This window comes from Megalops cyprinoides, chromosome 18 (assembly GCF_013368585.1).
Source record: "Megalops cyprinoides isolate fMegCyp1 chromosome 18, fMegCyp1.pri, whole genome shotgun sequence".
NCBI lineage: Eukaryota > Metazoa > Chordata > Actinopteri > Elopiformes > Megalopidae > Megalops > Megalops cyprinoides.
The window spans coordinates 20407712-20423430 of NC_050600.1; the positions used below are offsets into that span (position 1 = coordinate 20407712).

Sequence of the window (15719 nt, forward strand, 5' to 3'; positions counted from 1 at the left end):
ACAACCTTTAGATTGCGTGACAGCCTTCACATCACCGTGGCACAAGCCTCATACAATCACAACCACAAGCAGGTGTGACTTTGTGACAAACACCCAGGCTGCCAATACACACTGGATTTGGCTTGGGGACCTAAATTATGCACATATTTATCACAACGGAAAAATCAATCATATTAAACCACAACAGGCCTGCTGAAAACATTTATGTAAAAGGCAGCCATACTGTGGCTGCAGTTCTGATCAGACGTTTGTGCAGGTTGGTGTGCACAACTGTAACAGACATAAACTGACATTTTGTTGATATTTTATGTGAGGAAACTGGCCAATGGTCCTCACAAAATGAACGGAAGAAACAAATGCACAAAAAACCCAATTTATTTAAAAATGCAAAGCAAAGAAGCTCAGCCTTGGACACAAGCACCACAAGCTGCTCCCAAGAGTCTCCTAGCAGCTCATACATCTGTATTCAATGTACCTCTGATTAGGAAGGTGTGGTCCATTAACCAATGGCTGGCTTCACATGCACACAGATAATTACAATGACATGTACTTACACAATTAACAGATTTTGATAAAACGATCTGCTATTAGTAGGACTGAATTAGACTGAAGACAAAGGGCCCTTGAATATTTACCATTTTGACAACTAACACAAATTAACAATTAACACACGTTCCGTTTCTAAGGGGACAGGTATGGCCTACTTTTCAAGTGCAGGAAAAAAGTCAGGCTACAAAGTACATCTCCCCTATTGATGACCCATCAGTGCCTGGGCTGCTGTCAGCGGCAGGCCTCGGGAGACTGAGTCTGAGCTGGAGCGGCGCAGGGCGAGGGGCAGAAAGGGTTAACGTTAGCGGCCCGGCGGCTCCTCTGCCAGCTCCATGCAGGAGACACCCGGGGTGAGGCGGGTGTGCTGGCAGGACACCCGGGTGCTGCCCGCTTTACCCTCGCCCCGTCCCGGGAGAGCTCGCCAAGCTCCGGGATCTGTTACAGTCGCAGCAAGACACACACACACACACACACACACACACACACGCGCGCGCACACACACAAACGGAGGACTCCGAATAAAATACAGAGAACATAAATGCGGCATCCAGAAAATGTCACAGTCTTTTATCATGACAGCATTAGGATTGGTAATCCAGAGTGTGTTATCACAGGACGTGTTCCTGGCAGCCTGCAACAGCCATTCGGGGAGAGGGTGCACACCGCTGAAACGGCTTTCCTCAAATAGTCTCTGACAGGGCGCCCTGACTGACAAGCCGCCAGCCCAGTCCAAATCTCCAAAAGGACACATCGTGCCCAAAATCCGCACCGCTTAACTGCACCCCCCTTTCCCATCGAGCCAAGCCTTCCAGCTCGATGTACTTTTTGAGTATGTGCTTTCCCCCCCTTCCATTCATGCTATCAAACGGCGCTTGATGTGCCCTGACGTTCTGTTCTGTGCGGATGAGTCAGTGAAATAGCGGAGGTGGTTGAGCCGAGCTGGGAGGAGCGCTTCTCGACCTGCAGTGAAAGGCGTGACTCACCAGCCGTAAGCGGCTCACCGAGCGGCACCAGAAAACAGCGGCTCGGGGCCCTTGCTTCTGCCCTCCTCTCCACTCCTGCCTCTTCCCAGCATGCTTTGGCCAAATGCAACCCAGTGCAGTCATTCACACTTGTACATAGGCATGCCGCGGGCTGTGTTCAGGTAAGGGGAAAAACCAAGCTGTGGAACATGCACACATGCTAGAAGCATGGTATCTGAGGTGAACTCTGCGTAAAGTTGGGGGGGGGGGGGGGGGGGGTGATCTATTAAAACTGACTGGTTTTTAACATGCTGTAATTGCTCATCATTTTTCAATGCATTTTCTCTGTGCGGCATGTGTTTACGCCACACTTTCCCCCAAACTGTCCCCAGTCTCCTCACTGACTCCATTTGTGTCTGCTTTGTGAGGGCCAGAGGGTCGTGAGCTAACCCCGGAGGCGAGTTTGTGCAGAGGGTATCGTTTACAGTGAGAAAGATCTGGCCAAAGGCCCATTCTTCAACACGGCTCAGCATTTCCACGCTCAATGACACGGTACATTTGAATGCAGTGGTAACAACTGGACACACCTCCAAACTATCAACACAGCAATTAGGGAGTGAAGGAGAAAGAGGCAAGAGGGTGGTTTTAGCGGGATGGTGCTTGAAGAAATCAGTAACGCTGACATTACCGCGGTTTCATTTATAGCGCTGGTCTCTGAGCCCGGTCCAGGAGAGCGACCGTTCACTCCTCATTCACCACATCCTCCGTAAATCCCCCCCTTAACCACCGACAACTGCACAAGCGACCTGTTTAAGAGAGGCGCGGGTGACTGACATCTCACTGGCATTCAGGTCTAATGGTTCAAGTGCTCGAGTCAGATGTTGTAGTTACCCAATGTGTTCTAGTTCATTCTGGGCTCAGAGACGTACAGAAGAAGTTTGTTTTCCCAGAGAATACAGGCTTATATCCTCTACCCAGCTTTACCTTTGGGATCTAAAATAAAACCAAATTAAATACACCCCCCCTTTCCAAGACAAAAATGTTGACTTATACATATGTTTTTAGCCTCTAGCTTATATGATTTGGAAATAAGCATCAAAAATATCACAAATACAAAAATAATCAGTAAGATCAAAAAGTCTGCAAAATCTCCAGATTTTTCCAAGAAAAAAAAATTGAAAATACTGTGCAGGCTACTGTTGGCAAGTCTAAACACCTTTCAGTCATTAATGGTTAGGCTGACTGGTCTCCAATTTTTCAGAGGATACCCCTCATTTACCTCTTTTAAATGAATGATTTGAGAAAAGCTCTAGGTTACTTGTTTTTCATGCTAGACACCACATATTCATATTCATCAATCATTATCAGTTTGTTGACAGAATCCTGCTCATCATCAAAAACCAATGTGTTATCCAGCCCAGCCCCTTGCAACACATATTTGTCAAAGTTATTCAGGTCAGTGTTATCGCCGCTGAAGAGCTCTTTGCAGAATCAGACTATTTCAGCTGTTGTGCTGGTCTCCCATTTCCCTCCCCCCCTAACATTAAAATGCCAATGTTTAATTTTGTTACATTCCACTTTTCCAGGGTGAGGATCTGGAGGGCCTCTCTTTGGCCCATTTCATTCTGCCTGGTTTTCATAAAAGCCAAGCTCTTACTCTCTCAAGTGGCTGAGCAGCGTATACGTTGACCGTGTCGATCCGATAAGGTTTTTATTGTGCAAGTAATGTCCTGCGACTCGGTCAGCTCTTGACGGTAGGCAGTTACCATCTCATCTGTGAGCTGACAGGCCACACCGCTGGCATTATGGCCAATACTGCTGTAATGTTTCCCCTTTGTCCTTCCTTTCCAGTCAGTTACACCATGATGGTATTCTTACTCAATCTTGTTATACTGACTAGCAACAATTACATCACGTACGCAGTGCAAACATCTGAATCCCTAAAAGAGCTTTGTGATCACATGCATTCAACAACTTCTGATCATGTCTTTAACAAGCATGTCAAAGTGATCAAGGCAGCAAAGACACTTTGCTGACGCCTTATAAATAACAAATCTGCTTAGAAACAAGTTGTAAGAAAATAAACACGGCAATGTTCAGCAATGGCAGGTCTCGTTCCTTTCCCAGCTGCTGAAATATTTTCACACCAAGCTCCCCATACAAGCCAAATAAATAAATGAGTAAAGTGGAGAGAGCACACACACGCATGTGATACACCTTTGTGTTGTCCGGTCCAGTCCAGGGTCCACTCACAAGTGGACACTGCGGAGCAAAGCTCCAAAATATTTTTTTTCCACAGGGATAAAAATGAAATTGTTCTGCCATATGTTTCATAATATTCCCATTTACCCCACAGGAAGGGATGGCATGATTGGCATATGGTGCCGTTGTGCAGTTTGCTTTCATATTAATTGCATAAAAAATGCCAACAGACATGAGGTTAGAAAATCCCTTTGAAACTAAGGAGCCCTGTAAACATTTTGGGCAAACAATCAACATTACCATAAATGTCTGTGTCTAAACATTACTGCACTATTGAGTCTGGGGTTTAATACACTAAGACATGAGCGTATAATCTTTTGACAAACACGGATTCTTTTCAAACCTAACTGCAAGTCACTTTGATAATGTGCCTGGTTCATCACTGTTCTGTTAAAAAGCAAACCTAACGTTTAATGACACAACCAGACTTTTCCTTTGCCTGCAACAAGCTTTCTTAATTACTCTGAAAAAAGGAAATCACAAATGCTGCACAAGTGAATTACAGCAAGAAGATGCTGGCCTCTGAAGCACAGGCCCACCCATTTCGTCAAAGCAATTCTTGCGCAAAGAGATTCCTGCTGTTGTCAAAAAACGATCTCTGACTGAATCGCGAAATGTTTCGTTTCGGCTCCCGCGTCTGCCGCAGACAGCTGTCGGGGCACGTTCACCTGATCCGACGGGACGGGCCCGTGGCTGCAGGGCGCTGATAGCCCCCTCCCACGGGCCGGGGCGGCATAAACCCTGCGCTCCTCTCTCCGCGAGAGGTCGGCTCGTCCTCGCCGACGGGCCCTGCTCAGCGTCCCGCTTCTGCTCGGAGGAGATAGCGGCCTGGGATCCCCTCTCTGCCCCGGCGCGAGGGGTCACGCACAGCTGTGCTGACTCACGGCGGTGACGGCCTGCCGCTGCAAGCTGGAGCGTCACCGCCGCCGCAGAGTGCACTTTAAAGCGAATGCGCGCGTCTCACCCGCGCAGGAGGGGCTTATGGCGGCTGCGTTTTAAACGCACAGTTGAAGCCCCTGCACTGCTGGGCACGCACGAAGCTGGAGAATTACGGGACTTTCTGCGGTGCGCATTCGCTTGTTTTGTTTTGTTTTGCTTTGCTTTCCTTTCCTTCTCTTTCAGAATATCACAAGGGATGCACAAAAGTTTGTGCTACTGTGTACAAATCCATCAAAGCTTACTCTTAATATTGTTTTTCAGCACATCATAAAAAAGTTGAATATAGGTATAATTCCAGCCACGGTGATTACTTCCAGAACACAGGTCATCTGTGCCTCCCCTTGTAAAAAGAGGGGCAGAGCACAGCTGGGTCAGGAGGGTTGACACAGCTGGCCACACCTCATCAACTCTTCTAATGCTAGCCTCCACTGAAAAACGCCCTCACGCAGAGAGAGAGCCCGGGCTGTAATTGGGGCAGGGACACGGCGGCCGCTCGTGAGGCTGATAACCCCAGCGCCAGAGGAGGCTGATAACGCCAGCATGAGAGGCGGCCCGTAACCCCGGCGACAGAGGGCCTGAGGGCTGAGGTTAACCAGAGCACCGGGCCGCATCGCACAGGCAGCTGCAGCCGGGAGCCGGGAGCTGGGATCGGTGCCCTCGTTCAGGCCAGCTCACCTCACTGCTGAATATTAAACACGCTCAGACTGCTGCTACGCTTGCATCCCGGCCCAGAGAGGGCTGATTAAGGATCTACAGAAGGGAACCCAAGTATATGGCAGTATACTTGGCTTCCCTTGTCTAGTCAGTTTACGCAAGTTAACTTTGGGTAAGGCTTTAATAGTGTTATGCTCACATTCACTGGTCTGGGACTATTGTTAGCCTGGTCTGATGCTCTTGCTCATTCAACTTGAATAGATAAACTTTCCTATTATGATGGAAGTCGCTCTGGATAAGAGCATCTGCTAAATGAATATAATGTAATGCAATGTAATGGATCAATCCTAGTCTATTAGTCTATCTGAAACAGAATTGGCCCCAATGTGGCTTAAAATAATCCCAAAAATCAAAGCAATAGAAGTGAGACAATACATCCAGCTTAAGCTACGATACATTTCGCGTATAGGGAGTTCAATAGGAAATTTGAAACAATGCTCCCGAGAAATAATGCAGGTAGACAACAAATATATAACATTATTGAACAGGTTTTTTTCTCTCTGTGGAAAGCTCACTCACAGCAGAAGAATGATGCTAAACAGCAAACATTAATGTGGGGTTTGTGCGCGGTTACAACTTTGCTGTGCAGAAAATGAGCAAAAGGATGAACGACTGGAACCAGAACTAGAGATTGTGTTCACCAACCCTCTCAATGGAGGACAGCTTGCTGAAAGGGGAAGCCTAGATTTCTTTTTCCCCTCAATTTCTAAACAAGGAAATCGTCACCATGGAAAGGCTGCACATTGATATTGTCACAAGGAGTTTTTCTAGCGGATTCTTGGTGTCTTAAGTAATCACAGAGCTATCTGTGGAAAGCTTTTTTTCAGCAGGGTTTTCTGTTTCTCAGCCGGCTCTACAGAAAAGCTCTGGTTGGCGGTGAGGCCAGCATACACCATGAGCTGGGAGAGGGTTGGGTTAACATTTAGGAATGCTCAATCATGCCAGTAAGTATTTGATTTGTATCATAAAACATTACAAACGTTAATTTTTGAACATTTTCCTTTAAACATGCATAACCCTGCAGGAAAGGAATTGCTCCTGGGTTTGATTAAGATGTGGTCCAGATTAAGCCAAGTTTGTGGCTACTGTGCACTGCACTGCTCACTGCTTTGTGACTTATAAAAAACAAAAAAAAGGTTGAAATATACCTTGGTGTTACAATCACAACTATGGTGACTGATATTACACATTGTTCAAGTGAGATGGTAGCAGCTGCACAAGCAGCAAAGCATGCATTAAGAGACAGGCCTTTTCATAAAGCACAGACACACAGTGAGTGTTTTGATTTGAAAAGTGCAATTTCTCAGCACGGCACGCAGCAGGCCAGTCACGTCTCAGGGGACTGTGGATTTTTTTCGAGAGGCTCTAAACTTAGCAGGCTGGAATGTGGGGCTGTGTGCTGAACCTTGCTGTGCCCCCCCCCCAACCCCCCCAAAATTAAATACACCAAAAACACTCCTTTGCTCCCATTTCATACTTCCATCTCCACGGAGCGAGGTCCAGGCAGCGGGAGCTTACCTTTCTTCGGGAGGAAGGCCCTCTTTGCTGTGCTCACTCTCAGCCTGAGGTAAAAAAAAACACACACAAGACACAACAACACATTAAATTCCAGAGCAGAACTCTACATCAATTTTAACCTTCGGGGTTCTTCAAGCTTCCATGTCCACTGCTACACCATAACAGTATACACACAGCGAGAAAGACCAAGCTGCTCTGAAAGACAGAGAAGGCACCATCAAAACCTAAGACTACATCAGTTTCTCAGGACAGGTTCCAGGTCTCAGCACCTCGTAGGAGGACAGGATAGATTGTGGAGGGGGGGAGGGGGGGTTTGGTGTAGAGATCTCATCTGCGTTGAACCTGACCTCCCTCTGGCGATGAAACTCACAGACACGCACGTGCACATCTGTAAATTTCCTTTGTGAGCCGCTCTGGATGCAGGCGTCTGCCAAATGACTAAACGCGCAGTAATGCAATGCGCATCTGCACCAGCGACACAGACCCCCAGGCGGCTTCTGAGCAGAGACGGACACAGGCGTACTGCGGAGCTGGTTAAAAGCACCCAGAGAGAGACAGAGAGAGGGAGAGCGCGTACGCTCGTTTCTAACGGAAGGAATCTAGAATGAAACGAGAAGCAAAGGGTGGTTGGGGGAGGGGGGGGGGGGGGGGGGGATGCCTGGTGAAAGTCTGCACTTTCAATTTGTCATCACTTTGAAACTTCCTGCATGTTCCACCTGGTTTCAGGCTTTTGGCAGTAACAGAGAACTGCTCGATTAAAAAAACAAAGATGTTTTACTTAATGCCCCCTCCTGTCTTTTTGACCATCATCAATGTGTCACGCGATTCAGAAAGGTCACATTTTGATGGTAAAAAGATTTTAATTTCAGGAACATGTCTTGAAAAAGAAAAGAAATGTTATACCTATCTCTTCAGCACATTTTTTCTTGTAAATTACAAACATGTTCTTACAGCTGCTGCTGTATGCAGAGTAGTGACTTCAGGTGTTTAATGGCTGAATTTGCATTTGGTCATGAGTTACACGTCTAATTTGGATAATAATGGCACAGTTAACCTAAACTAGGCATTAATGCAATAACTAACTAATAAATAACCTAACTGCAATGCATCACTTACTGCTTTGAGAGGCCAATTACTTGTTATTCCTCAATAACCTTGTAACAACCTACAGAAAGGTTTAATGATCTCTATCAATGATTTATGTGCAGGAATAAACTGAAAATTTTACATTTAGGGAAAATTCATCTTTGGAAAAGTTACAGAGAAGAGCATTTGCACCACAAAATAACTGATGAACAACTATGAATTTCTGGCTTTTTCTTACGGAGTGGCACATAAAGCAGGCTTATTGCTTGAAAGACAGAGGGATGGTCTGACGTACAGAATGTGAGATAAGCTTAACTGTCCCTCCCTTACCCAGAGCTGTTAAAAACTACAGTAACTACAACTAATGCCAAAGGGAGGTTCTGGTTGAGAGGTACTCCAGTGCTGAGTCAAGTCCAGTGCAATCAGCTACTACACAGGGCATAATCTGAAGATACCACACACAGAGCAGGGCAACCTGTACAAAGGACTGATTAACAATTAAACGTGTGATTCTATAAATAACCTCCAAAAACACAAGCAGAAAGTAATTGCACAAACCAATCAGTCAGCTATTACCACTTACTCCCCTGAATGGGAATCATAAATGAGATCCTTGAGAGGGGGTACATAAATGAAAGCAATTGTTGGGCTTCCTAACAAATGGCAGCAAAGCCAAAGGTTTAATTAAGTTGTTGTTCGTTTTATTCTTCATTATTTTCCCTGCCAAAACTATACACAATAGTTAAAATAAATAAAACTGTCACAAATTTGGATGCAATCTTGCATGCATACAAGCTTTATAGCAGGCGTTAAGACCACACCTAATATGGCCGGTGTAGTTTCAGACATGCGCATACTGCTCATGTACCAACGAAGGCAGAACACTAGAATTACTGTACCTATGCTACAACAGGTGGCAAAAATGTATGCATGCATGCATGTATGCAAAAAAAAAAAAAACTGTTTCGATGCCACACCCAGTAATGTGCACCATTTTAATACTGGTATTTTCTTTCTTCCTGTTTTTCATGCAAAATTCTTGACGACATTGCCTGATATAGCTCAAATCTGATACCCATATTAGTCATAGTTTGTAGATGTGCTTTAAACACCTTTTGTCCCCATAGGTCACAGGCTAGGTCCAATGTGGCCACCGATGCACTTCCAGACAAGAGGTAAACATACAAAGAAAAGACTGAAACCACCTTTGAAATGAGGTGTGTGTATACAGATTAAGTTGGTTATGTAATTCAGCAGGGAGCCCAGGCCCCAATGATGTTTGCCAACCCAAGGAAAAACACTGTTTTGGCATCCTGTTTTCTTGGCACGAATAACTCTGGACAGCGTTCCCCAGTCTCATTCAAATTGGCACACTTTTTAGTTACAGTCAATGAAAGTGTCCATAAAACACTTTTTGTTGCCATACATATCACATGTTTTGGCAGCCCTCTTGCACATGACAAACGCATCATTCTTCACCTTGCAAAGATATGCGTTACATAGTTTCACTTGATATACGACTCTAAAATGTCAATTTGCAAGGTCAGATATAAACAGATGTGCACGAACTTGCAGAACCTTAAAACTCTGCAATTACAATCACGTTACCATCAAATCCCAAATGAAGGTCCATTATTGGACACAAATTCAGAATGGCTAATACACCAGCATCAAAAGCCTTAGCACATACACTAATTTTTAATATGTTTAGCATTCATTTCGACTTACAAGATGAGACAACAAGCAACCTCTAGCTGTTCCCAGTGTTCAGACTTATACTAGTAATATTATAATGATTACTGTTTAGGAGTTATATCCAATGGGTAGATCATATATTGGCCTGACACACCTTTCTGTTTCTGAAACTCCTCTCTGAATGACTGGTGTGGGGGTGGGGACACAGGGAACACAGTAACTCAGGCATGAATCTACCTTTATGGAATCATACACACCAAAGGCTGATATTTTTATTTCACTGTCTCTATTCATATTCTTGTGGCTTTCCAACCCTATTTATTGCAATCTCTCCCTTTCATAAATAAATGGCACAGGTGCTACGGTCTAACTCACCACAGGCAGCCAAAAAATACTATTTATGGAGCCATGCTGACGTTACAACAGGATTGCTTCAATTTGCAGCTAGGCAGCAGGCACCGTGGCCTCAAAAAATGTTTACCTTTAATGCTTATTTTTGACAGGCATGCAAGCATATCTTTGTCAATCAAGGCTACGCTGAGGATTATGCACACTGACAAGTAAGAGACAACACACAATGTAAAATCCTCTGCATTCACACACACAAAGCATCCAAACATCTGTCAGGTCAACAACAGCTGAGTATCTTACAAGAGGGTAAAATGACTGTACTTGTCTTGTGATGAAAACTGAAAGAGCAAGTTCCTTTTTAAGTCTCTGGCTTTCACTTAAAAAAAGACTTCAGCAAACAAGCTAAATGTTAAGAGCAAAGTTTGGCTCCTTCATTCATTCAGGGACCTCTCTGGGTCTTGTAATATGAAGTCAGTCTTGTAAGAATGGCGCGTTTTGACCACATCCTGTTGATTTCAATGAGGATGTCCATGTAATGCCCAATGGTTTGCATACGGTATAACAGCAAGGGCAATGCTGATTATTTGGCCATAAGTACCACCTGTTCCCAGCTGACCCATGTGGAACCAGCGGACCCTATGCTTATGTTTTTCAGAACTGTTGTTTATTGAAATAAAAAGGTGAGCTTTGAATTTTAATACCAAATTCTTTAGCAAGCATTTCAGTTCTTACAAACTGCCCTTTCAAGCAACTCCATAATATGTTATTAACAGTATTTTGGTCCAGTGGAAATTTGACCTTAGATCATCTTGCCTAGCCTTATTGTACAGTACAGCCACCAACACGCCTGGAAAAAACGAGTTAAATGAGGTTACATGTCAAAAAAAGTAGGTCACCCTCTGCAGTGCAAAGACACTAAACACACCTTCCGATTTCAACTGAGGGGAGGGGGACATTTTCTTGTTGAATGACACCATCTGTCAATCTCCACAACAATGAGGGGTAGGGGAGTCAACAAATGGGAACTCGCCAATCAGGTACAGTGGAGACCGCTCAGAAACCAAGGTATCCAACAACAGTTCCTCTATTGTGGCCGCGGTTGTTGTGGAGCAACGAAAGGCGCAGAGATCGCTCCAACTGATGTGCAGTTCGTTCAGGTTTAAACAGGTTTAAACAGGTCACTTCAATCGACTGGTTGATTCTCCTAATTGACAAGCCCCTAAAAACTCTGACAAAAAGTCACCTTACAGTTTAATTTTGTCCCTACATATGAAACCATGATGCAGGATTGTGTACACTGCCACAGAATAAAATCCAAATTTTCATAAATAAATCCAAATTTTAAAATATGTAGGGAAGACTGTTTTGCTTTTTTCAGGTAAAGGGGTCATATTAGAGAGAAAGACAGAGGCAGAGAGGTCAAAATCCCTACTTTATTGTAATCATCTGAATGACAATAGCACACACTCCTTATACAAAAATGAACTGAACTAAACAACCAAAATATGCCTATGAAAGATACCATGTTGTTTGTAGTTTGTTCATTTCTATTAGGCACAAAGTAGTTCCTTTCTGATTCATGTTCATTTTTATTGCACATTTAAGTGTCACAAGATGTGTCTTGGCTGTGTAATCGAGTCTGTGGTGTACAAATCTTTGGTAGCATTCAGATAAACATATGCAAATATACGAAATGTAAAATGTGTTGTGCTTTCAAAACGTTTGCTGCAACTATAATACGTACTGCGTAGTGCAGCATTCAATACAAAATCACTCATTGATCTATGTCAAAAATTATGGCTACCACTTTTTCGTAAACCTACTCGTATCATATTTAAAATGTGAGCCAAACCTAATATGCAAATAAGACGACAAGTAAGTGCAGGTACTGTTCTGGTTAGGTCTCCACCTCTTACGCAATACGTACACAGGGCTCTTCGACTACACTTCAGACAGACCAGCTAACCCGGCTGACGGTCAGTGTAGTATTTTCACTGCATCCCGCCAAATGACGGGACTCCCCTACCATAATCACCATAAATAAATACCCACGCGTGACGTCAGGTCTCCCAATCACAAAAGGAAAACACTACCCAACGCTGCGGAGAGTTAACTTTTACTTTACAGTCTTTTTTGAGTGGAGCCCCCTTCCACCACGAATCTTGAGTTGAGCGGAGGGGGTAGCTTGGGGTGCACTGCGCTGTGAGATCAGTATGGTTGGTCGACAGCGAATACTGTAAACTGTCAGGTACTACGACTCGCTGTTTTTTTTTTTTTTTTTGATGTCATATGTCAGATGTCATACCTGAGTGGGAACCACGAGGTCAGCATCTTCAGCCTGCCAAACCTCCACCACGCTGGACATCTGAGCTAAAGCTTGATTCACAAGGGCGAGAAACAAGAGGAGGCAGCGTTAACACATGAAGCTCGGCAGCGAGTAAACACACCTAGGGCAGGGAGGTTAGCTGTACCGCTAAGCCAAGGAAGTAAACGCTTAGTGAAACGGTGCTGCTAACTCGCTAAACAGTCAGCTATCTAACATCTGCCATACGCAAACTCTCATACGCTAACTAACCTGCAACAGCTGTTACTTCTAAATGAGTTATGAACAAGTCACACTCTGTAACATAAGCAAGGACTAGAACTATCTAGACTGTTAGTCTCTAACATTCTAAGTGATATTCTACCAAGTATTAGGACGCAAGCATTAGCCATTTCCCGACAAATTGGTAATTTATTTGCATCAATTAATATAGATCATGTTGGCTAACAAGCTAAGTAGCGAGGCACCAAGACACCCGCCAATGCATACAGTACAATACACTAGCCTGCACGTATAGCCACCTAATAGCTACACCCTCCCTATCACCGCAGCTAGCGAGACTTGCTACCTAGCATGACAATGGCATTGTCCTCTGGCAAATTGAGTGGCCCGCTAGCCAAATAAATCACTAACTACCTACCTTAGAGTTTCTTAAATACCAAAAAAATAACACACTAACAGATCCACATGTTCCTGGAAATATTCAGCTAGCTAGCTAGTAACACAGGAAACTACGCTGGGTGAGCAACAACGACACGCTCTGAAGGAAGGTTAAATGGACCGGACCCTTGTTAGCTACTCCGGCTAACCCAAAACAATCTTACTGATATGTCCCTGGGCAACATGTTTAAAACGTTACTGCAAACGAATAATGTTAGCGATCGGCAAGCTTTCTACTACCAGCCGGCTACAGTGTTTTGCGAGCTAGCTTATATAAAATCCAGATGCTGGCTAGCTAGCTAGCTACGTCAACGTTGCAACATTCGTGGCTCGTCTTCAGCTTGTCAGATTGACAGGGTAAACACTCCGGTAACATTCAGACAAGCTAGCCAGCTTTAAAGCGTACGCTTTAGAAGCATAAAAACGCTCTCCCTCACCTTGTAGTTGCGCCCCTCCTTGTCGGGCGCAGGGTAAAAGTATGTGCAATATTCCGAGTAGGAGATTGATCCATGTTTTCCTGTGGCAGTGGCTGCCTTGCTGAGCGTCCCTCAGCCCCGCCATGCTTGCTCTGCTCGGGCTTTTTGCTTATTGCTGGTGCGCTCTCGGCTGCCTCTCCCACCTCCCTCCCTCCCTCCGCCGCACACGCCCTCCTCCCCGCCCCTCTGCGGAGAGAGCGTGTGTGCGGCCCCAGACAACAGCCGAGCGACTTTACCCCGGGTCAAAAACGAGCAAACCGAAACAACTGGGCCAGACACGCCGCCGCGGTGTTATATCGTTTAACGAAAGTGGAAACTGATCACCTCGCGGGAGTGCCGTCCGTGGGGGCCGGTTTGCACTACTGGCGGTGTGAATTGCTCACACATGGAAATGCAATGATCAAAAATATAAATAAGCAGAGGAGAAAATCGCGCCAGACCACTGTCAGCATCAGTTTTCAAACTGAACGTGTGCTCTGCAAACAATTTCTTTTTTCTTCTTTTTCTTCAACACGTATCAGAGGAAGACAGCGCTTCTCATCTCTCCACTGATTTCAAATGAACATAAATATGGTTTCAGAAAGTTCACACTGTAACCCATGACTAGTAATATTAAGTAATAATAATACACATTTCCATACATCTAAATTGCAACCCCCAAGCCAACTACATGAATAAAATCCGATTGTAGGCCTAATTTTAATAAATAAGAATCTAATTATCAACATTCATTTCGAATCGTCGCATATGGAATTAAAGAAAAGAATTCAATACATGAAATGAATCACTTCAGGATAATTTTTCTGAAATTTTCCGTTTCCCCTCGGAGAGGAAATTACACTCAATAGGCCACCAAAGAATGAAAATGAATGAGAAAAATGAGAAAGTGGTTGGACACTGTCACTGTGTTAGTTGTGCCAGTACGATGTATGAGCAACACGGTCTGCCTCATTAATGCGGACTAACTCGGACTAAATTCAAACTAAACTCTGACTAAATGCGAACAAGGCAATGATTCAGATCATGTATGAACGGTTTCTTACTGTCTATTTGACAACTCAAAGAATCTGGTCCTATAGAATCAGTTTGACAATTTTATAATAACAACACAATGAGTTAGCTGGTAAATTCAGAGTGATCAATTTAATCAGAAACACACAAAACCCTGGTGAGAACTACAGAACCTCTCTCCTATGATTCTATTCCACATTACAGTAATGACACTGAGAAGTTCAGTTCACTTTCTCACCTTATTCTAGGAAGAATAAAACAGGAAGAGGAACTATGAGATACTGAGCAAGATGGGGCTCCCCAGCACTGGCCTGTGGTTGCAGCCTGGGGAGGTTTAGCCTGCCCTATGAGATAAGGAGAACAGAAACTTTTATTTTTTAAAAGGGGGATCAACTGCTCTATTTTTCTGAACACAACATGCAGTCCATCAAATTTCCACCCCCTCACCACCAACAGGTAACCATGTAAGATAATAAGTACCTAAAAACAGGGCAGTATTGATTTATCTTTGTGGGCTGCACTTCAGGTGCATGAAATGCACAGATAATTAGGCCTACCTCGGTTGACTATGAGACGACATCTCCATATATTGAGCTCCATGTATTGTGGTGCTATCAGTATTACAGAAAATCAATGCACTTCCATGCACAGGGACCTTGTGTGTTGGTGAATAGCAGCACATCGATTTTCAATAAGTGGTCACGATGGTACGGGGCGCTCTGTAATGCAGCCTGAAGGGACCACGTGCTGGTGGCTCGAGCATCAGTCGACGCGTACGAATGGAAAACCCACGGCCACGGCAACGACAAGCCATTTTAGAACTGTAAACTTCCGACTGTAAACATCCCAATTAGATGCGCGGTAAGCAGGAGCAGCGATTTTGTACTTCAGCCACCCTGCCGCGTCTTTGTGGGGAAGCTCGAAACTCTCAGCCCGGACCCCCGGCATCACTCCCCAGCGGGTAGTGTGAAGGGTGGATGTGGAACGGTGAATGCGGATGTGACATTCCTCACGTGTTCGGTCATCGCCGTCAGGACACCACACGGCAGGGCCTGCTCGCCCTGCGTCGCTCGCTCGCACCCGACTCCGAGTCCGCTCCCCCAGAGGGGAATATTTACCTCAGCTCTGTTATGAAAGGTACAGCGGCAACACGAGACTCATTGAGACATCTTA

General features: G+C 44.7%; 1 protein-coding gene across 1 annotated transcript in view; it reads right to left on the bottom strand.

Moving 5' to 3' along the window:
* LOC118793379 (transmembrane protein 131-like) overlaps window positions 1–13627 on the bottom strand; it is a 40447-nt gene extending 26820 nt beyond the window's left edge. Inside the window, exons 1-3 of the mRNA XM_036551537.1 lie at window positions 13497–13627; window positions 12382–12452; window positions 6945–6988 (exon numbers count right to left, since the gene is read on the bottom strand). Coding sequence (XP_036407430.1) covers window positions 6945–6988; window positions 12382–12452; window positions 13497–13620 — 239 coding nt within the window. The 5' untranslated portion in view covers window positions 13621–13627. The remainder of the gene's footprint in view (window positions 1–6944; window positions 6989–12381; window positions 12453–13496) is intronic.
* Between the last annotated feature and the right edge of the window lie 2092 nt (window positions 13628–15719).